At 35.2% G+C, this 22880-nt stretch overlaps 1 protein-coding gene across 1 annotated transcript; it reads right to left on the bottom strand.

Moving 5' to 3' along the window:
* Window positions 1-159: 159 nt before the first annotated feature.
* Window positions 160-5728, bottom strand: LOC125196274 (26S rRNA (cytosine-C(5))-methyltransferase NOP2B-like). Its single transcript, XM_048094724.2, has 19 exons — window positions 5561-5728; window positions 4782-5038; window positions 4675-4692; window positions 4425-4585; window positions 4253-4316; window positions 4036-4169; window positions 3854-3937; window positions 3680-3754; window positions 3506-3577; window positions 3360-3433; window positions 3050-3102; window positions 2432-2541; window positions 2217-2285; window positions 2048-2122; window positions 1430-1522; window positions 1275-1354; window positions 1098-1197; window positions 607-890; window positions 160-475 (listed from the first exon to the last, which is right to left on the bottom strand). Exons 2-19 carry the CDS (start codon window positions 5032-5034, stop codon window positions 430-432), a joined length of 1845 nt encoding a protein of 614 aa, XP_047950681.1. The 5' UTR covers window positions 5035-5038; window positions 5561-5728; the 3' UTR covers window positions 160-429.
* Between the last annotated feature and the right edge of the window lie 17152 nt (window positions 5729-22880).

Below are 22880 nucleotides of genomic sequence, written 5' to 3'. Positions count from 1 at the left end.
CAAAAAATGCCACGCATTCCATCCACTGCCAAGGACGGCATGAGTGCAGCAGCAAGCACGCCCCTCGCTGTGCCGACGGCACGGCTCCCGCCTTCCGCAAGAGCACCCTACGGATGCTCTAAGAATCGTCATTTAGCTAAAAAAGTGCAACCAAGAAAATGATAAATATTGAATCCGCATTTAATAGGAGTATTTTACAAAAACTATTTTATGATGACACAGCCGGGCCCTACAAAATTTATGATCCAAAAATCTTGAAGATCGAGTCAAAAATTTATAATAAGCATCATCATCCCAGTTCTAACCTACACAGTAACACAACAGGTAGTCGACATCTCCAACGTCGAAACTCGTATTTTCTGCCTTTTTTCAACAACATTTCTGTGCATAAAATACAAGGCACATAAAGTTGATCCGCAACTGCTTTCCTCACCTTTTTCTCTTTGATTCCCTTAAAGCCTGCCGTTTCTCTTCTCTGCAAACAAACAAAACAAGAAAACATTACAACACACATTGGATGGACGAGCTTAGTGTCAGATATAGGCTTCTTAGAAAACCAATAGGTTCTTAGAGGTAAAGATCGAAGACCTGTTATAGAATTTATACCTGTTTTTCGCAATTTCCTCTCTTGAAGGCCATTCCTTTTTCTTTCTCTTTTCCTTCAAAGGTGGTTGTTTCCCTGCCCCATTTACACTAGAGCTTTTGTTCAATTGTTTCTTCTCTTTGATAACTTTTTCTGTAGCAATTTCATTAGAGCCTTTGTTGAATTGTTTCTTCTCTTTGTCACCCTCTTCCTGGTCATTGCTTTCAACCAACTCAGATTCATCCTCCTCCACCTCTCCGTCTTCTGACTGTTGAGACGTTTGCTTCGTGTTACTCATTTTCTTTAGCTGCGCATTTAATTCAGATGTACAACAAAAAGTCAGTGTTGACACAACCTATTTCGATAGAGAGAGTATTATCAACCAGGACTGTATGGACATAGTTCCACATATTAAGCTCTCGTTCTACTCAGTTATACACTAGTGTACAAAAGAAAGACAGTGATCCAATTAATAGATGTATTGGTGGAATGGCTTGTGGAGTACGAGATATACCTTGGCTACAAAGAATCCGTCCATATTGTGGACATGGGGATAAAAGCGCCTTGTCTTGTCCAAGGAAGTGTGAAAACGATGCCCTCTGAAGCGAATGAATCTGTAACCAAAAAAAACAGTCAGAAACATAAAATTCATTTAACCTAATCTTTCTTTAGGATGAGTTGAAGGCAATACCCAGGACGTCCAAAATCAAGGCCACATGGAACAAGTTTAACATCCCTCTTCTTGAGTGCATAATCAATGACTGCTTCATTCTGAAAACATCAAAAGTTGAGAAAAAGAGAGTAGAATGCAATAGAGATCCTATAGGTATGCTTAAAGCTACAAACCTCAGCAACCATAATGGAACATGTGGAGTAAACAATGTAACCTCCTGACTTTGAGTTGGCATCTACAAGATCTATCGCAGCAAGTATTAATTGCTGCAAGAGAAAAGAAAATAATAAGCATTGTGTACAACAAAAGGGCCAAAATCTTATGCACAATTATTGACTAGAAACATATAAATGTAACTTTCCAAACCAACATTATCATCTATTAGAATTACGTTCTTTTATAATCAGAGAAGACGTAATATTCTTAACCAGAGGAGACTTCCAATAAAAGATGCCAAAACAACGAGATATCCATAACCAGTATTCAAAGCAGCGTAAGTATTACAAACAATGGTAGATAAGGTTTGCAAGCTAGCTAGCATTTAATGCGTATTTCATTAAACTTTAACATCTGCAATGACAGAATTGGAGACTATATATGGAATAATAAGAGAGAATAGATACTCTAGATCCAACAAACTGATTGGGTTTAATGGGTTATCAAAACTAAATAAAGCAATACTGACAGGTCCTAGTGCTATTGCTTCAAACCTATCGATTGGAGAGGGGAAGAATGGCTTTTCAAAAAAGAATGGTGAATTGCGAACTTTCCAGATTCAAGAGGAAGCATACCTTTTGTAGATGAGCACAATTTTGTATGTCTAAAGCACTTTTTGAGGTTTTCACAGACTCATCCTTAGATATAACCTGCAACAAGTGTATATCGAATTGTTTTTCATCATATGATCATATCGAGTCTAAAACAAGTTGCAGGTATCTTAAAATAAAATTGACTGCTTACACCAGTCCCACTGCAAGGAGCATCCAATAAAATCCTATCGACAGAGTTGCTTCCCAGGACTTTAGGCAACTGAATTTAATGTAGAAAAGAGAGAAAATATTTAAATATCAATATATTAGGGAGAGATGGAGATAAAGGACGAGAAAAGAACACACAAATGCATGTATATAATAACTTTCTAAGAGAATTTGGAATAGTGAGGCAAGATTATCAACCTCCCTCGCATCATAGTTGGAAACTATGGTGTTTGTTACACCCATCCGATGTATATTTGCAGTGAGTGATTTGAGTCTCGACTCCTTCATCTCATTTGCATAGATCATACCTTTGAGAAAAGATCATGTATGAATTAGATATGTATTATCAACAAGTATTAAAATGGCACATGTAATAATGGTCATTTAGTCATAGTAATAGGGTGATCCTGAACTGAACCAACTGTTTATCAATAATATGTTTTAGGAGAAAGGAGACTGATTCCTCCCCCAAGCAATGACATTACAGTTGAACTTTGGAGGTAGTGATAGCTCATAAGCATTCAAACATAGGCTAGAATACTAGTTGTCACTTTGCAATGAGCTCGAGGAAAATGTGGTAGCTTACAATTATTTTACAAAGAATAGATTTGGTTATAAGCTACTATAAACTTTAACATGTTTGAAAAGAAGGATGGTGGCTTTTCGGTTACATAACTTCAGAAGGATGCCAACTGTACCAACTCCAATTTAAGGCACTTTTCAGTTCTACGAGTGAAGACAATGCACAAGCATGAAAGTAACATTTTAGCAGATAAAACATATATCAGTATGGATTACATTAAATCCATTTCTCACCAGTATTTTTCATCAGAGCTGCAATGTAAGTAGTTTTACCACCAGGTGCAGCCCTGCAAATGCACCAATTAAGTCAGGAAGGGAAGAGCACAAAGAATCAGCAGACTTGTACCATAACAAACAATCATTTTTGTTTTAAGTTAATCTGGATATGTGGAAAGTTTATTAGAAAATTGAAAGGGCGAAGGGAGAATGAAATAAAAAGAAATGGTTAGAAATAGTTTCCACAAGAATCATACAATATGAAACTAGAACAAAGACGAAAAGTGTATAAATAATTGCATAGTAGTTCTGGATGACAAATACTCACGCCATGTCAACAACTTTCTCTTTCTCCTGAGGAGCAAGCGCCATTACAGGCAAAAAAGAGCTTGCACCTTGAAGCTGTAAGTAAATAAACCATAAGCTTCATTGCATATGATAAGCTATGGGAAGATTATAGAGAATTGAAAGTACCATATAATGCCCAGCCATGTATTCTGGAGTGGCCCCAATTGGAACTTGGGAATCATACACAACTAATCCTACCTAGCAAAATGAGTACAATCACTTCGTTTTAGTCCTTTAATATTATGGACAAGGAAACTTATAAAGCAGCCAAATATTCATGTACTGAAAATAAAAACTTACTTTGGACCATTTGCTTAATGGATCGAGGTTGACTCCTCTGTTTAAAAGAACACCTGCCAAGTCCCTTCGCCGAGTCTAAGATACAAAAAACAGAGGCATCAACAGGAAGCCACTTGTTTGGCAACGGGAAGATATAAGAAGCACAAGAACTGTCGATTTAAAATGATTTATCACCTTTAAAGTGTTAGTACGAAGACAGGTAGGCCTAGGCTTCTCAAAAGCTTCAATGAGTTCCATGAGTTCAACAGCCGGAAACAACTAAATAAACATTGCAAATCACAATCACAAATTTACAACCAATGAGTCATGAAATCAAGCACTTGCAAAAGAAATCATGTTCAGAAAAAGTGAATTACCTCAACTAGAGCTTCAATCAAAAAATCATTGTATCCATAGTAAGAAATTAAATCCATTTTCAACTGATCAACATAATCTTTACGTGTAGCACCCTCTTGCCTCAAAGATTTGAAATTCGAAAGCACTCGTACAACTGAAAGTGAAACTCTGAACTTCAACAAACTATAAGAGTATCTAATCTAAACTATAAAAAGATAGAGATAAAGCCAAACATACTCTCTTTTATCCTTCTTAGAAGATTGGACAAATCTGGGGGTCTCTGTGCTTCCTCTTCAAGCTCCTAAGTTATTTAAGAAAAGTGTTAAAAGAGCATGGTAGCTAGATTGTAGATATTATGTCCAGTAAGTCTAATCCTTGCAAAGAAACAAGAGTATCTCATAGACCAAACCTCCTCAGTTGGTAAAGCAAACTCATTAGCTTCATTTTTTATGTTGAGCTCTAATTCTGCTTCTGCGTCTACTTGTTCCCGTGCCTTTTCCTCATCAATTTCTCTTGCTTCCTTCTCAAAATCAGATACATCAGAATCTGAGTCTCCCTGTGCTCCCCGCTCTGCCAAAAATAAATATATGAAATTTATAATAAAACGGAGAGATTATAGACTGGTTTTGATCTACGTCCAATCACAATGGAAAAAGTACCTTCTTCATCGCTCCCCTCTAAAAAACAGAAGAAAGAAAGTATATGAGAAAGATAGGAAAACAAATATTATCCCAATTGAAGTCCAATAACGAAAAACAGAAAATACCTTCATCATCACTTCCTTGGAGGATATCATTGGCATAGACATCATCACCATCTGACGACATATCCGAGAGAGAGTCCATTCCCTGATCTTCCTCATCTGAGTTCTCAAGCATTACGGGCTCTTCAGAGCCATCAGAATCAAATATCATGTCCTCCTTAGTTTCTTTTTCTAAAGTAGGCAATGCCTTTTGCTTCTTCGGTGGAGGATTAGCCGCTCTACCACCCTTCTTCTTGTTGAGTTTTGGACCAGCCATTAAACTGCATGCATAAGCCCCGATATACAGTCTTAACAGCCCAAAACAGTAGACAATAATAAAAATGCATGTCTAGGAAGAAAAGTCTCTAGCTACAGTTCTTAGCAATATTAGAAACCTAAAAAACTTCGGTTAGATTATCTCTCATCATATATGTATACCAAAGCATTCACCAATTTGTCTATTGTGCAATCTGCAAGATGAAGTGTTCTATCCCTCGAGTAATTTGCCAAACCGTCTAGATTAACTATAAAAGCCACCAAATACTTGCTTAACCAGTATATAATGCTTTTTATCCTACAAATACACGTATAATCTAGACTTTTTCTCACTCATTTACGCTCAACAATTATTTTTGCTACATGTATAGATTCTAGATTCAGTACATCACAAATATTGCACAAAAATACACTACATCCATTAGTCAGTGGAAAAAATTAAACAATTTGGCATCAAATTTCAATAAAGTGGACTGGTGGGAAGAAGAAGAAGACGAAGAAGAAAAATCGGTGAAGAGGAAGTTGACCTGATGAAGAAATAGAATTAATGATCCTTGAGAGCGGCGAGCACAAGCACACGGAGGCAGCGGCGGAGAATGAGGAGGAAAAAGCGGCTGTAGTGTGGTAGATTGGTGGGTTTAGCCGGAAAGTGTGAGAAGAAGAAATTAGGGTATAATAGGGTATAGGGTTTAACGAGAGGGATGACCAAAGAGGAAATATTTATATTTATTTATTTGTTTGTTTGTTTTAAAGTCTTTATTGGGTGGCCCGAATTAAATTTATCCCTAGTGTTATTGGGCTTTTCGAATATGTGTATGAGAGCAAAATGTTTGCAACATATTCTTTCTTTTTTTTGCTTCTCTCTTTCAATTGTTTCTCTCAGAGTCATTTTTTACTCTTTTAATCATCATGCATATCGCACATAGACTCATTAATTTGAATTCTCTTTGTTTAAAACATTAAAACTTATAAACTAAGTTCTTATCTTAAACAAATAAAAATATAATTGCGTGTTATATCTCACAGATTTTAGGCACTGATAAAATTTGATGCATTGCAATTGAAATTTAATTTTACAATTTATAATAAATTAGATTTCTATATTTCTGGATAGAGTTGAGTTTGACACTCGAGTATTGTCTTGGCATATTGTCAATCTTACGGCATACGTAGGAATGTAGGATGAAATAATTGAGTTGAGAATCGATGAATAGTGTGCAAGAATGTTTATGCTTGTTCGATCAAATCATAATAGATATGTAATTATTCAAAAGGTTAATGTTTATAATCGATGAATTTCAATTATATGTTTATTTAATACTAGAAGAAATTATAATTTACTTTTAAATTTTGTCATAATGGAAGAAATTATAATTTATATCATATTGTCAAAGTTTCGTATTGCAATGTCAAAAAAGTCCATTTTAATTTGTGTCACTATCAATTATAGTATTATACTTATAAATTTATATCTTAAAGTCAATAAAGTGCTTAAGCAATACTACTATTTTAAAAATAAGATAACCTTTCACTTATTATTAAAAGGTTTTCAAATTTTAGATCATTTAAAGTTTAAGTCTATTAAAAAGCCTAAACAATATATGTATTGCTTGTAAATAGGAGTATAATAATAATACAAATAAAAGTAGATAACAAGTTAAAAGTTAAAACCATAAACAATTTTAATTTTTATCATATTTTTAATTAATAATTGAAGAAATTGTAATTTACTTCCAAATTTTGTCACAATAAAAGAAATTGTAATTTACTTCCAAATTTTGTTAAAGTCTTATATTGCAAATTTGCAATGTCAAAGAAGTCTGTTTTAATTTATGTACTATCAGTTACTTATACTTAAAATATCTCAAATTGAATAAAGTTTCTAAATATATTTTTAAAAATAAGATCTCTCAAAGTTAACAAGTACTTAAGCAATACTACTATTTTAAAAATAAGATAACCTTTCACTTATTATTAAAGAAAGGTTTTTAAATTTTAGATCATTTAAAGTTTAAGTCTATTAAAGAACCTAAACAATATATGTATTGCTTGTAAATAGGAGTATAATAATAATAAAAGTAGATAACAAGTTAAAAGTTAAAACCATAAACAATTTTAATTTTTATCATATTTTTAATTAATAATAGAAGAAATTATAATTTACTTTCAAATTTTGACACAATAGAAGAAATTGTAATTTACTTTCAAATTTTGTTAAAGTCTCGTATTGCAAATTTGCAATGTCAAATATCTCAAAGTCATAAGAATTAGTATGTTAAAAATATAATAACCTTCACTTATTATTGAAAAAAAGTATTTTAAATTTTAAATTTTAATGGGTTAACAATTTATGTATTAGTACTAGTAAATTGGAATATAATAATAATAATAATAATAATAATAATAATAATAATAATAATAATAATAACAAAAAAAAAGTAGTTGAAAAGTTAAAAAGTAAGAGTAAAAACCAAACCCTAAACAACTTTATTCTCGTTATCTCCTCAGCGCCGCTGCGATAGTATTTTCTCCTCAGCGCCGCTGTGAAATTTCAAGTAGAATCGGTCGTTCGTTGATGTCCTTCCGTTTGAAGTCTCTTCCGATTTGAATATCAAAGTACGTATTTTTTTCAATTTTAACTTTGAATATTTCTCATTGCTGAATTTTGTAAAGTCAAATATTTTGGTAGTTTGTTGAAGCCAAACTAACCAAATTGGTTTATACATATATACATGTGTATTGCCAAAAGGGCTACATTTAGGTACATTCGGTCTAACCTTCCACATTAAATTACAATTATGAGTAATGTATATTTTAGTATTTAGTTGAACTAATAAAAAAATTAGTAAATCCTACTTAGAAGCTAATGAACTATAACCGACTTGAATTAGAATTGGATGAACATAAGAATTTGACAACATACTATCAAATAATAAGTCAAAACCCCCCAACTGTAAAGTGAGTTCTTGTTTCGAAAATTTGGTAGGAAGGCAAGTAATAGGCTAAGCTCACCATTAGCTTAAAGTATTATCATGTTTTTGTTACTATACCATATATGAATGAAGAGAAAAGGGCAGTAACATGAGATACAACATAGAGACTTAGAGAGTCTAATAATTTATACAGAATTTTCAGTATTAATTATAAACACAAAAGGGGGATAAAAGTTAAATGCGTATTGATATGCAAATTATGCATAGTCTAAATTCTGAAACAATACACCAAATTTAATAGATTAATACCAAATAAATACACCAAGTTTTACCCTATTAATTGGGTGCCTATTTCAGTATTTCACCCAACAAAAAGTTACAAAACCCGATAATAGATGTTCATACTTCATCTAAAGACTAACAATAGTTCGTTAGTTACAAAATATACATAATCAAGTGGTGAAATCATCTAACAGTAGCTACCAAAAATACATAATCTAAGTTTTGATTTCACCAGGCAAAAGATAATTTCCAAGACAAAAAAGGCCAAACCATTCAAGTGTGATGACCACCACTTGTTCCCTCCCCTGCCAACGGTCCTATTACACCATCTTTTCATAATTCTACCAATACTGTGAAAGAAAAATGAACAAATATAAATGAATATGTAAATTAATTGATAAATAAAAGTAAATATTATATGAAGTACTCACCATCTTCATATTCTTTTTCCAAGACCGTTTCGGGTTCATCTTCTTCATCTTTCCAAAGGATATTAGTTGAGCTCGAGCTCAACCAATCTTCAGCGCATATTGATGTGAATCAAATTGTAGTCCTTTATTGCATTATCTTACCACACTTTTTAAGGTGAAAATGGACTCATTTTGATATATTGTAGGACAAAAAACCAAACTATATGAGAGAGCGAGAAAGAAAACATGGTCCGAATCTGAACAGTAATTAGCCCTAGAAGATCAATTTCAAATGATTCTACAAGTCCACCATTGCATTCACCTTCGAAAGAGCTTCGTGTGGATACCTCGCACGCCTCAATCGGAGTCCGGATGAAGAAGATATGGTTGTTTTACGAAGAATGCACATTGCAGTGCAAAACACGCGACCGGGCGTTAAAAACGCGCGACCTGATCGAGAGTTAGAAAAAATACCCGATCAGGGGTTTTTCAATGTGCAGATTGCCCGACCAGGCAAATGGTACTAAGCCTGTTTTTCGAGCCCTAATGTGACAACCTAGTCTTTTGACCATATTAAGAAAATGAAGCCTTATAATAACTAGTATCACCCCCGTGCGATGCACGACTATTTTATTTCTTCACACTATTTCATATTGAGAAATAAGATAATAAAAATTTTTCATTCAAAAAATAAAATCAAGTAACTTTTAAAATATAAAAAATTGTAAATATATAATTTTAAATTAAAGTTCAATGTAAACAACTTAATAGAAATTCAATTTTAATAAAAGAGAAATAAAAATACTGATAGTATCTAAGTAAGAGCATGGCTGGCCTGAAATAATACAGCTTATACTTAAATTTAATATTTTGATAAGTTTAGATGTGTAAATATATTTTAGTTAGATATAAGAAATTTAGAAAACATGTTATTTATACATTTTCAATCATGCATTTGTATTTTTATCTAAATTACACATTTGCTTATTAATATTTTATAAACAAAGATCTTGATACAAATTGAAATACTATAATGAAAAGATAATTATTTATATATTAAATAGAAAAAGTAATAATTCAAAAAATTAAAATACAATAAAACATATCATAATGATATTAACTATTGTAATCAGAGGCGGAGCCACGATGGGGCCGGGGGTCCTTGGGCCCCTCACCCAATTATCTATTTAGTATATATAATATATGTATGCAAAATTAAACATGTGTAATTTTAGCTCAATTGGATTGAATTCCATTCTTCTTTCTACAAGGTGCTGAGTTCAAAACCTTGGGTGAGCATCTAATCTTGATTGTTTTTTTTTATTTGATTAGATTTATAAAAATATAATTTGTTTTGCGTAAATAATTCAACTTACGATTAAAGAATTATTTAGCTCTTCAAATGTAAAAATATGCTCTTAGTATCATACTACTCCATAATAAAATTGATTTTAAAGCTATGCTTGTAGTTCATTTGTGAGTTTTCTTTATTTTCTCAAATTAGTAATTTTTGTTGGTTTTCTCATATACGTAATTCATTTATATTTTATGGATTCTCATATTATTAACTTTTATGGATTGTTTTCACTAGTAATTTTGTAAAAATAATTTTAATTTATAATGATAAATAACGATTTAATAATGAGGCCTTTTAAGGGGTGAGTGACCCATTTCTAATATGGTATCAGAGCGGGCCCAAGTCGATGATGGTTTTCTCTTTATCTCTTATCTACCTCACGAGTGGAAGACCGATGTCCTTTCCGGCCCACATCGATGATGGTTCTCTTATCTCTAGCATTGCCTACCCACGTGATGGAAGACCGATGTCCTTTCTGGCCCACACGTGAGGGGGCGTGTTAAATTCTCTAAATTCTATCCCACATCGACTTGGTGATGATCCAATCTAATCTATATAAGTGTGGATAACCCTCCCCCCTTATGAGGCCTTTTAAGGGGTGAGTGGCCCATTTCTAATATGGTATATAAGTATAGAAATAAAATCAATTTTAATATGATGTTCTTTATTATAAAAAATCTAAAATTGAAAATAACTCTTTGATCTAATAAATACTATGTAAATATATCGTAGAGTATTAGTAAAATCGATGTTATGCTTTAAAAAATCTATTCTCTAATTAATTTTCTCCATCATTTATTTTTTTACCCATGGCTTTTTATATTGTTCACGTCCGAGCTGTTTCCGCATCTTTAGCACTGAGTCACTCAAAAAATTTAATGGTAATTTGGGCCCCCCACTATTAAAGTTTTGGCTCCGCCACTGATTGTAACCGCTAATTCCATGAAATTATATAGTGCATATTATATGTATTAATTAGTGCAATGGTGGAAATAAGTATTGTAATAAATTCAATTATTATTTTAACGTATGAAGAAGCTTTCCCAATATTTTCCTATCAACAATCGCTACGAATATTTTATTTCACACAACATATTGTTATAATTACAAATTAAAAATTCAATATCGTATACAATAATGCAAATACTTATTTCCTCTTCTTCGTCCAACATTGTCATAACGTCGTCTTCTTTCATCTAACTACCTCTTCTAGGTTGTCTACTTGGCTTGTTGGTTGTGGATGCGACGGGGCGAAGGAGCAGCGAAGCTAAGGTAGAGTGTTGTAGCAGGTGACTAAGCATTTTCCAACAAAAAAAACGTTTAGACACAAATGACTTCTATTATATCGAGTTGAAGCACCTCAAATTCAAATGCACTCACGAACTTGATGTCTAGTCGAGAACCGAGCAACACAAATCACAATACTCCTATATACAATCTAATATTATATTGTTATTAAATATATATATATATATATATATATAGGGATGTATTCAAATCCTTTTCATATCTTTTGTCCGTTTTCCTTCTTAATCCTAGCCCCACGATTTTGTCATCTGACGGTTAGATTAATGCCACGTGTCATTTAATAATGCACATTTTCATTCTAATAATGCACAACGGCTAATAATGCAACATTATAGACTAATAATGCACATTTCATTCTAATAATGCACAACGGCTAATAATGCAACATTATAGACTAATAATGCATTGATCACAACCATCCAATTCAAGGATCCAAGGGCTGAGATTAAGAAGGAAATAGGACACTTAGGGTGCAAATGAGCCTAACGCACCCCTATATATATATATATAGGGGTGCGTTGGGCTCCTTTTACCCCTTTAGATACTATTTCCTTCTTAATATCATCCATTAGATTGATAAAATGGATGGACTAGATTAAAAGGGGAAAATTGATCCCGTGTTGCATTATTAGGTTCATTTTGTGCATTATATGGGTATAATTGTAAAACAACAATGAATAAAAATGGAAAAAGCGAGAATTCAGCGCCATTTTCCATCTACTCACTCTCTCTCTCACTCCAACCGCCTCACTCCTCAAACCCACGATTAAATTTCGTTTCCTCTAATTCCCCCCATTTCCAAACTCTAGCCGCTACTCCAAGCCACCGGAAATCAACACTACCGTCGATTTTCGCCGTTAAATCAAGCTTCTGCCGCCGTTTCACAGTCGAAACCTCACTCCCTTCGCGCGCGACCTTCCAGTTCAAGTCGACAACAAGGTAGGGCTTTAATGATTCAATTTTTCGTAATACCCACTCTTAATCACCTATTTTCACCGCTGACACACCACCTAATCGTCGATTCAATGTTTTCTCCCAAATAGTTTCAGGTTTTTCGCACTTGTTTTGGTCGATTTTTTTGTAAATCGTAAAATTGTGTTATTTTGTGTTAGGTTTCTGTCCATTATTAAAGTTTGTTGTTAATAACTGGTTTACAATTGTGTATTGGGCGATTTTGGAGAGAAGATTGTATCCCGATTTGATTTTTGGTTTGTGTCACAGATCTAGGATGACGAAACGAGGAAGGCCCTTCAGATGCCAACCAACCCAGACTGCAGGTGAGCAATGTGGACAGCCTGTAATTGAGTGTATCTTGTATTTATTTGTGCATTATTTGATGCAATGTGTACATTATTGTATGAATTGTTGTGTATTATGTTTTTGTTTGAAGCTACATAAACCAGTTTGATAAAATGCATGTAAATGAGTGAATGTTGTTATCGTCGGTGCATTGTATGGTCCTATTTGTTCAGTATTGTAGGGAGTTGTTAACAAAATTTGTTATTGGTTTAATATTCATTTGTGCATAACTAGGTATACATTATGGATTTTTGTTGAGTGAATGTTATATTATGTCGTGCATTATTTGATGGAATGTATACATTATTGTATGAAGTTCTGTGCATTAAGTTTTAGATTGAAGCTACATCCGTCTGTTTAATTCAGATGTTAAATGTACATTATGATTTTAATTTGTGCATTATTAATGCTATATGTACATTATTGTAGGGACTGATATACATTATGAATTTAGTTTTAATTCAGATGCATTATTTGATTATCTTTGTACATTATACAGTTAGTGTTGTGCATTAATGCGATACATTAATTCACAAATGCGATACATTAATTCATTGGTGAATTATTTGATTGCCTTTGTACATTATACAGTTAGTGTTGTGCATTAATGCGATACATTACTGATTTTTGGACAGCAGCGAAGCTGCCAAGGTTGGATATTGACGAAGCAGTGGATGATCTTCTTGCAATTGCAATTGCCCAAATGTTCAGGGAGAGATTGGCTGAACAGCAAAGGGCCGAGGCTAGTTCGTCTCATGAAGACGCGGAGAAGAGGAAGCCGAGGGGAAAGAAAGTCGATCACCTCTACTGTCGACAAACCCCCACCGAGTTCATTGCCTGTATAAAAAGCCTAACCTCACGGCAGAAGGAAGCCGTGAATGAACTGGATTGATCGTATGGATAATCATTGGAAATGCTATTTATATTACTTTTAGCATTATGTTTTTTTTGGATAACTAATTTTGGTAGGGAAAAAAATGACTTGTTGCCATGTCTGTTTTGATCCATACATAGTATGCGGAACTACTTGCTAACAGAAGCATATTTTGGTACTAGTATCTGATGTCGTAAACACAGCATATATAATGGATGTAATGAACCGAGTAATGCACATAATAGCATTATTAATGCAAGGCTATTATTCGATAATGCACGTTAACAAAGTAATGGAATAATGGTATAAATAAAGGGAGTAATGCACAGAAAATCATTATTAATGCAAGGCTATTATTCGATAATGCACGTTAACTCCCGAAAAATGCAAATTTATTATGCATAAAATGTTCACATCGCTAGAAATAATAAAACTAAGACAACGAAACAAATAATAAAACTGAATACAAGACGAAAACTAATTTTTTAGGTACAAAACACATCAAGCTTTCCTCTTGCCTTTACTAAGCTCTTTCTCCTTCGCCATCTCTTTATGCATTGGACAGTTTCTAGAGTCGTGATGGCCTAACTCATCGCACGCCTTACAACGTCTAAGAGGCCTAATAGCCTCATTTACAGCCTTTTCTCTCTTTGAAATCAGTCGGCTCGCGGAGCTGCTAGCATGACCCTTGGTCTTTACAACTTCCGAAGGATGGACCTCTACTACTTCAATCATGCACCTCTTTTCAAAGGCCGACGTTGGAGGAGTTCCAGCTTGAAGAGAATTACGAAGTTCTTTCAAACCACCTACGAATGCACGAAGCACGTCAATGTCCGTTTCAAACCGTCGAATAAAACCGTAGAAAAGCGATACCCCTTGATTTGAAACAGTATAACGAACACTATACATAAATAAAAGCATATCAGAATTTATTTTCATTATATGATATCAACCATACATTACATATAAGAAAGAATGCATTATACACTGCTATTCGTACATTATATAAATCCAGAATTACAACATAATAGAGGCGAGAAAGCAAAATAAACACTAAACCCTAATACACGAGACTTGTCGCCTAAGCAAAATACTAAACCACATCCACCAATTACTGCTAAAGCATACTTGACTAACTTCTTCCATTGTTGAACAACACGAATTCGATAATATGGCACGATACGGGGCTGCTCCAATACAGAAAAGACTACTATTCGTACATCATAACACAGCAGCCGAGAAAACAAAATAAACACTAAACCCTAAACCACATCCACCAATTACCGGTAAAGCCTACTGGATAGTTTCAAGTTACATAATCAATTTAATAACAACTTACCTTCTTCCATTGTTGAAGAACACGAAAACGATAATATGGCACGATACGGGGCTGCTCCAATATGGCGACGACGAGAAGTATAAAAAAAAAAGAAAAAATCGACATCAACTCTAACACAATGATTTTCGTAACTGGGAGAATGATGGAAGAATAGAGGTAAAAGAGAAGAAATATTTTCTAGAATCAACATAAGAATTACTTAAATTACCTTCTTCCATTGTTGAAGAAAACAAGAAGAATACACGCTTGCTCCAATAAAAGCGAATTTGACAGAACAACGGCTTTGACAGAAGGAGGAAGGACGGCGGCTTTGAGAGAAGGAGGCAGAACGACGGCTTTGTGCAATGGAGAATGTTAGGAGAAAAAACGATGAAAGAGAAGAAAGATTTTTGAAATCGTAGAAAATAACCGCTGCAATCTTTTGATGGAGATAATTAAGCAAGTTACCATAACCAACTCCAATGAGAATACCATTTAGGCCCTTTTCGATTTTTTTAATGATTAAAATTGAATTAATCAGCCTCTATTTTGGGCCATCAGATCTATAAAATGGAGGGTCAAGACTAAAAAGGAGAATAGAACAAAAGATGAGAAAAGGATATGAATACATCCCTATATATATATAGGGACGTATTCATATCCTTTTGAAATATGAGATTCATCTACACCTCCATGTCTTTTATAGACACGATTTGAGGATATGAAGAATCATGTATTAAATCACCATTAAACTAATGGAAGTTAAAAAAATGAAAAGTCAAAAGGGGTATTTATAATTTCAAATCATATTAAATGGATTAACGTAACAAATTATTATTCATGGTATAACATTGATTATTGGTGTAACTCACCTTCAAATTTATACCTATGACTAGTAGGGATCGAATAAAATTATAGAAATATTAATCTGTACTAATCCAAATTTATATACTAAAAAATATCTAAGCTACTTGCTCAAAACTCTGACGTATTTAGGGTTTAAAATAGCGTATCAACTACACCAAAGATCCGGGACTCTTGAACTGCACAAAAAAACTGCCCCTTTCAACTTTAATGCACAATAATATTCTACAAATTAATTTACCATAAATACGATTAGATGAAAAGGCGTCTTAAAAAACTGCCGCTGAAAAATTAAAGCATAATAATGATGGAAAATATAATAATTATTTCACAATTGATTTTGACAAAAGTGAGAGAATGTAATTTGCACCTCTTTCTCATTGATAGAAACAGTTCTCCACTAAAAATGATGCAATTATGTATTGATGAATAATTTAAATTATCAATATTATAAATAAGGACAAAACTTATAAGTATTTCTAAATAACGCCAAAACTCGCTTTTTATATTAGTATAGATTATATGATAAAGTTGTAAGTTTAAGACGAGTTGTGTAAAGAAGTTTCGTTGTTGATTTTACCACCTTTTTAAATAGTGTTTAAACCAAACAACATAGAAAAATTAATTCTAAAACGAGAAAGTATAATTCAGGAGCATATATTCGAGAGTTCAAGACAACTCGATAATAAATAAATAAATAATACTTTTTTTTTCCAAGTAATTTAAGTCCGTGCAAGTCTCGGGCAACTCGTTCGATGACCGCACATGATATCTCTGTGTTTTAAAACTCCCATAATTAAGTACTGCATATAAACAAGTGAATTAAATATATGAAAACATCTGTGTATCTTTAAAACTCCCATAATTAAGTACTGCACATAAACAAGTGAATTAAATATATGAAAACATGTATATAAGCAAATCAAAATAGTTAATAATATAATATTAAATAAAGTAAGGAATGCATCACTACTCTAAAGTATAGGCTTCATTACTAAGAAACTAATCTAAAAACACGTAATAATACTTTACACGTGTAATTTCCAAGACATGTGTATATATATGATTCAATAATTCTTCTAAACCCTTTTCTTTTCCTCAAAAGTGACTAAACAGATACTCCATAACTTCATCGATAGAGAAAAGAAGGTAATCCCCAGGTCTTCATTTCTTGATTTAGTGGATTTATATTGAACTTGGATGTAGTTAACAACAAAAGAAAAAGAAATCCTTATGACATGTCCGTTCCATCACCCAAGCTTTCCTTTTGTCAAGATAAAATACCTAGGCTCCCCAAAATTCTTAAAATAAATAAACCAATTCAAAGGCCATAAAAGTTAGTATAAAAGTTGTGAGATATTTCATGCTCCGCTGTCCAGCAACTACCTTGAGAATTTTGTAAATCACCCTTCTCACCCAAATTTGAGATTGGCATGTCAGTGATCAATTTTTTTAAAAGGAAGTTAATAAGAATAAGTAAAAGATGAGGGAAAAGAGAATAGTAAATCTTATCGGTTGTCCGAACCTGCAAGCACGGAGAGGGGCAGGGGTAGCTGCGGTGGGTAACTATCGCATGCAGCGGCAGCAACCCCACGCACGGAATTAGATTGCACCAGAGTCCCGCGCAGGCGGGAACCATAACCGCGGCATACAGCGGCGGCGTATTAGGTGTGAAAGGTGACGTTGGGATGGCTGGCGGCTTGCTGTGGTGCAGGGTGTGTGCAAACGGCGGAGAGACCGCCACTTGTGCACGTACAACAGCGGCCATAGTGAGAACTTGAGAGATAGTGACTGTTGTGATTATGAAACTGAGAGAGAAAGGCTGAGAAGAAGAAAGGAGAGAAGGGAGAGCTTATCTCTCTTCGTTTAGGGACTTATGAGAGTATGAGAGGTGAAGACCATTTAGGAGTTAGGCTTGGGCCACGTAATTTATCTATTTTGGATTTGAGCTGTGTGAATAAGTAAGTGGAACTTCATATCAATTGAATATGTCAGACTAATTTTTAGTTAGGAATTAAGTCCGAAGCCTTAGATTAATTAGTGATCTAATCACCCAAGGTTGCATTTTATTAATTCAGGTTAGTAAACTTTAACTTGTTATGTTTTAAAGTGATTTGGCTTACCTTAGTGTTTCCTCCAAAATTAATTATAGCATAGAGTTAAAAGAAGAAAAATAAATAATAATAATAATAATAATAATAATAATATAATAAAAAGAGTTAAAAACAAAAATAATTGATTAAAATAATAATAACAAAAAACAAAAATAATTGATTAAAATAATAATAACAAACATATGATGCATACCTCTTGACTAGAGTATTTTCTCGCAAGCTTAACTTAGTTGTTTCTTTTCACGAAGGGAAGAATCACAAGGGAAAGTGTCAGTGAAGCGAAGGGTTATTTCCAAAGTCTGGGAAAATAAATAAGGTGAACTTCTATCCTATTTTTAGTAAGGATAAGAATACAAATTATTTTCGAGCTAAGTTTTGATGAAAATCTAAACTCACGTTCGTTATTTATAAAATTGTCGTTGTCTGGTTATAAATATTTTTGGTGTGAAGATGCCTATCTGTTATGCTATGCTGAGAATATTATGAATCGAATTCGGGTCTGAGCAAGGGTGGTGTCCCTACTTGGATTAGTGTACACAACGGACCGACAGCCAAATGGCGGGTTCAGTGACCGAGGAAGGTGGCCACCTTCCCGGCACAAGAAAGTTATAGGTGCCCGTGGTAGAACACCATCTCCACGGCACGAGATGACAGATATGGCAAGGTAACGTAGACTGCGCAGTCAAACATAATTTTAGTAAGCTTAGGCCTTTTAAAGAAAACCCCTGAGTGTTACTGTGATGATTTGGCAACACTTTCATATGTATAATTATATCTTTCGGCACTGTGTTCATTGAGTACGTATGTACTCAGCCCTGCATGTATTTCTAAATGTGCAGGTTGATAAAATGAAGAGGTGGGCAACTGGTGTTGAGAGGAGGAAGTTTTTGGTTGTTTAGACTAAGCCTCTTAGGAGTTCATATTTCAATGTATGGGTTGTGTTTATTTACTTCCGTTGTGCAAGTTTAGGAACACCAAAACATATTTTGCGCTATTACCCTTACTTTTGGTATAATATGAACTTTTATTTAGTATAAAATATCTTGGTGATTTTAGTAACCAAGTATTTTTGTGTCGATCTTCCCCCATTTCTTCTCCCCACTCCTTTCCTCCCCCTCCTAGTCACGATTATCCGTATTATGTTATCCTTAGCTAGTGCGGGCGTGACACCTAGCTATTTAAATAGCTAGGGCATGACTTCCAATGCATCTTTGGCGGCTGGAGGACGAATTTTGAAGAGCATTTAGAGCTTGGGAGCCATTTTTGGAAAGAGAGAGAAGATCAAGCCCCCTTCCACCTAAAATCAAGCCTCACATGGTAGTATTTACTCATCTTCTTGTATTGTTGCCCACTATGAGTGACTAGATTTTAGGGATTACTTCTAATTTGTTAGGGGAGCTTGTAAATATGAATCCATGACTTTGTTTTGATAGATTTCCATGTTTTGGTTCTTATCTATGTCTTTATTTCAATCCGTGTTGGGTTTTTCTATGAAACTTAATCCGGTAATGGCCTTAACTTCAATGTCTCTTTAACTTGGAGTAGGGAGCTAACATATATAAGGAACCCTAGGCTAAAACTGATCTTGTGTGTTGAACGTTCTTAGAAGCCAGTCCCGAGCTTACTATGCGACTATAGGAGTGAGGGGTTGGTGAGTAGAGCCTAGGAGACGTGATCAGCTTATCCTAGGTGTAAAATTCCATGATAAGTGATCAGCTGTGTGAGAACGTAAAATCAACACGATCCCGATAAATAATGGAAAGTAATTAGACTTTAGGATTCATGTGAACAAGCGGCCCAAAACAAGCTAGGAGTAATCTTTGCTCTCTATTGTGTTTCTCTTGCATTTTTTGCCTTCTCGTTTAGTACTTCACTCGCCCTCTTGATCATAAAAACTCAAAATCAAACTAATTTACTGCTTTTTAGTTAGGTTTACTAGTTGATAAGGCTAATTTCATGGATCGGTTATGTGGTGAAAAGCACTATATTTTACTGGGTCTAACACAGTTTTTAAGCCAGGTGTGTGACAGAATCGCTAGATCCAGGAAAAGCCGGAGGAAACGGACTAGCGAAGGAAATGAAGGAAAATGAGCAGAAGTGAAGGGAAAAGAATGGCTAGAAGAAGGGAGTCAATAGCTGAGGGCAACAAAGACTATCTATACCTCGCTGGGCCCCACTTCAACGCCTATAAATAAAGGAGCATGCACTACACGAAGAGGATTGATTTTGCTCTTAGCCCACACACAAAACACACACTTGGGAAATGGGAGTTCTGGGGTAGTTTAGGGTTCTAAGGGTCTCATCTTCCGAGAAAGTCAGTCGTAACACCGTCCTCACGAAGGGCGAAGATACAATCTACTTACATTCTGTTTTTGCACTCTATTTCATTCGAACTTCGCGTTCGGAAGTCGATTTGGTTGTTGCTGTTACCGATTCATCTATGCATTTAGTTTCTGTCATGATGGTGTTTATCTTGTGTTGATCTGCGTTGATTCTGTTTTGTTGAAGTTTTATTTCGGCAGTTGTATGTTAATCTCTGTTTTGGTCAATTTTGTGCTTGATCTGGGGAATTCAGCTGTGGATCTGTGGTGGTGTTGTTGATCGGAGGTTGTTTGGTGATTTTGTGGTTATGGAATGTTTTTGGCCGGAGTTTGTGTCGGATGCTTGGATCCGGAGTGGATTTAGCATTCGAGGTTGGATTTGAACAGGGGATTCAAGTTGTGCATGGATTTTGAGTTTTCTATTTCCTTTCTGTTTTACTTCGTCTAGTAGCCGTAAATCTGTTTAGTTCCCAATTGTTCTTCGCTAAATTGCTTAATTCCAGTCTGCTTTGTTTTCCGATTACGCTTCATACCTGTTTCTACTGAGTTTTGATGCAATCTGATTTGAAGAAGATGATGTCGCTGTTAGTTAATACTTTAGTTAGTTGTTTTTCCAGCTTTTCGTCCGTACTCTGCTTTTTCAGCCATGGTCCCCACCGTCAGTTTATTTCCCAGGTCTAGGTAGTTTAGAATAGTTTTTTTTAGATCTAGTGATCGTCTCGATTTACAGTTTACATGCATGATTTCCGTTTTTGCCTAGATCTAGCTGTTAGCGTAACAGATTTAAATTCCGCTAACAGATTTAAATTCCAAGTTTAGTCTAATTTCCTCAACCCAAAAAAAAATGCGTGGCAGCAGCCAACCCAAAAATAATTTCCAAGTCCATGAGCATGTTCATTACGCATCCATCTCTGTGGGATCGATCCCTACTTCCCTGTGCTAAATTTTAGTATACGTGGTTGAGGGTTTTTTTTTAAAGTGGTATTCTGTGTGTCCGATGACCGAGATCTTCCAACGATCCGTGAGTTCCTAGACCTTGTGATCTAGTGGATTCACTGGACCTAGGAGTCTTGTTATTCCCTACTGTGCACGCAGTCTAAACAAAACCTAAAAAGGAAAAAGGAAGCTTCAAATGGCGCCGTTGCCGGGGATGGATGGCGTTTATTGTTATTGCGTTTGAGGATTTGGTGTAAATAGTTAATTTCTGTTATTTCGCTTTTCTTGACAGTTTATGAACACGGGCTTCCATTCTGGAAGTTGGGCTAGTTCATCTGGATCAGGGAGCGGCCGATACAAGTGGCAAGTCAAAGAGTCTACGTCCACTATCACCATTAGATCAGGTTTAAGGACGGTGGACCCATTTCCGTTCGAATCAGAAAGTGAGAAGGAGTGGAATTCGTCAGGAGAAGAAGACCCAAAGTCGTCAACAGAGACAAAGCGTTCCGAGACTGAGGAGAAGGAAGACCTAAATATGGCTCATTTAGTAGATCCCGATCTGGAGATAGGGTCACTCACCGCACATCTCGACGGTGAACCCGCCCATGCAATCTTCTCAAACCCGCGCCGGAGGTGTATCGATATCAAGACAAATGTGCTCGGAGTTTTGCCCACATTCTCTGGACGAAGGAACGAATGTCCTTACGAATTCTTGAACGAGTTTAGTAAGCTGTGTAGCATTCAAAAGCGCCCCAACGAGGCGACTGAGGAGGACTACCGTTTATGTGCAGTTCCGTTTGCCCTCAAGGGGGAGGCTAATACTTGGCTGCTGAGGCTCCCACCAGAATCGATTAACACATGGAAGGATTTCAAGCTGGAGTTTTTGGATTATTTTTTCCCGTCCAACAAGACGAATGCCTTGAAGAAGGAAATTCAGGAGTGCAAGCAAGAATATGATGAGTCTCTGAGCTCTTATTGGTCTCGGTTTAAGGGAATGTTGGATGCTTGTCCGAATCATAGGATGATTGAAGCGGAGACTTATTATCTGTTTTACGAAGGTGCAAACCCTGAGTCAAAGGACTTGATGAAATCCTCAAGCGGGGGAAATTTTACCAAAAATAAAGCAAGTGAAGCCAGAGAAACTTTGGGAAGATTGATCAAGGCAAAGAAGGCCTATGATAACCCGCGGAGCATATTGAGAAGGGGGTCAGCCAATGCAGTAACAGAACAAGATGACAAGAATGTGGAAGATAGGATAGATAAATTGGAGAAAGCACTGCTGAATGCAATTGAGAAGTATAACCCTCATGCTCCAGGGGAAAGTGAGAAACCCCCTAGTCCAGAGGAAAGGTAACTTCAGCCTTATTTCGGTCAGCCCTGTGAAGGGGAATGCCAAGCCCAAGCAAATTCGATGGGGAGCTGGAATCCGGATGGAAGTTGGAACCAAGGAAGACAAAGGGATGCCCCATGGAGGACTCACCCCAATTTTAGATGGACTGACAATGATCAAAGTCAGCCACCCCCACTGCAGATCACAAATTATGCACACCCTCCGGAGAGGCAGTCCAACTGGTCAGGGAAAGGTCAAGAAGGGCAATTACAACTGGGGTATAGGAATCAAGACCATACTAATTGGGGAAATAGGAATCGGAACAATCCAAGGAGCTCCTATGTGCCACCTCACCAGAGGAATAACCAGGGGAACTATCAGAATTCCCAACCAAATCATCAAGGGAATCAAGGGTCTAGCAACCAGTACAATAACCATCAAGGAAATCAAGGGAACTATCGGCAGAACCAAGGTCAAGTATCAAATTTTAATCAATTCAAC

Source organism: Salvia hispanica, chromosome 4 (genome assembly GCF_029641045.1).
Source record: "Salvia hispanica isolate PSC_SH4W2 chromosome 4, Shi_PSC_v1, whole genome shotgun sequence".
Taxonomy (NCBI): domain Eukaryota; kingdom Viridiplantae; phylum Streptophyta; class Magnoliopsida; order Lamiales; family Lamiaceae; genus Salvia; species Salvia hispanica.
The sequence above is the reverse complement of the archived record's forward strand: the minus strand, read 5'-3'. Positions and strand labels throughout refer to the sequence as shown.

Excerpts from the sequence above, each read along its gene's own strand:
- LOC125196274 (XM_048094724.2), bottom strand. The coding sequence starts at position 5,034 with ATGGCTGGTCCAAAACTCAACAAGAAGAAGGGTGGTAGAGCGGCTAAT. Across the intron at positions 3,434-3,505 it reads ACATGGCTGGGCATTATATG|CTTCAAGGTGCAAGCTCTTT; the intron begins GTACTTTCAATT and ends ATTTACTTACAG. Across the intron at positions 1,198-1,274 it reads CTTGATTTTGGACGTCCTGG|ATTCATTCGCTTCAGAGGGC; the intron begins GTATTGCCTTCA and ends TTTTGGTTACAG.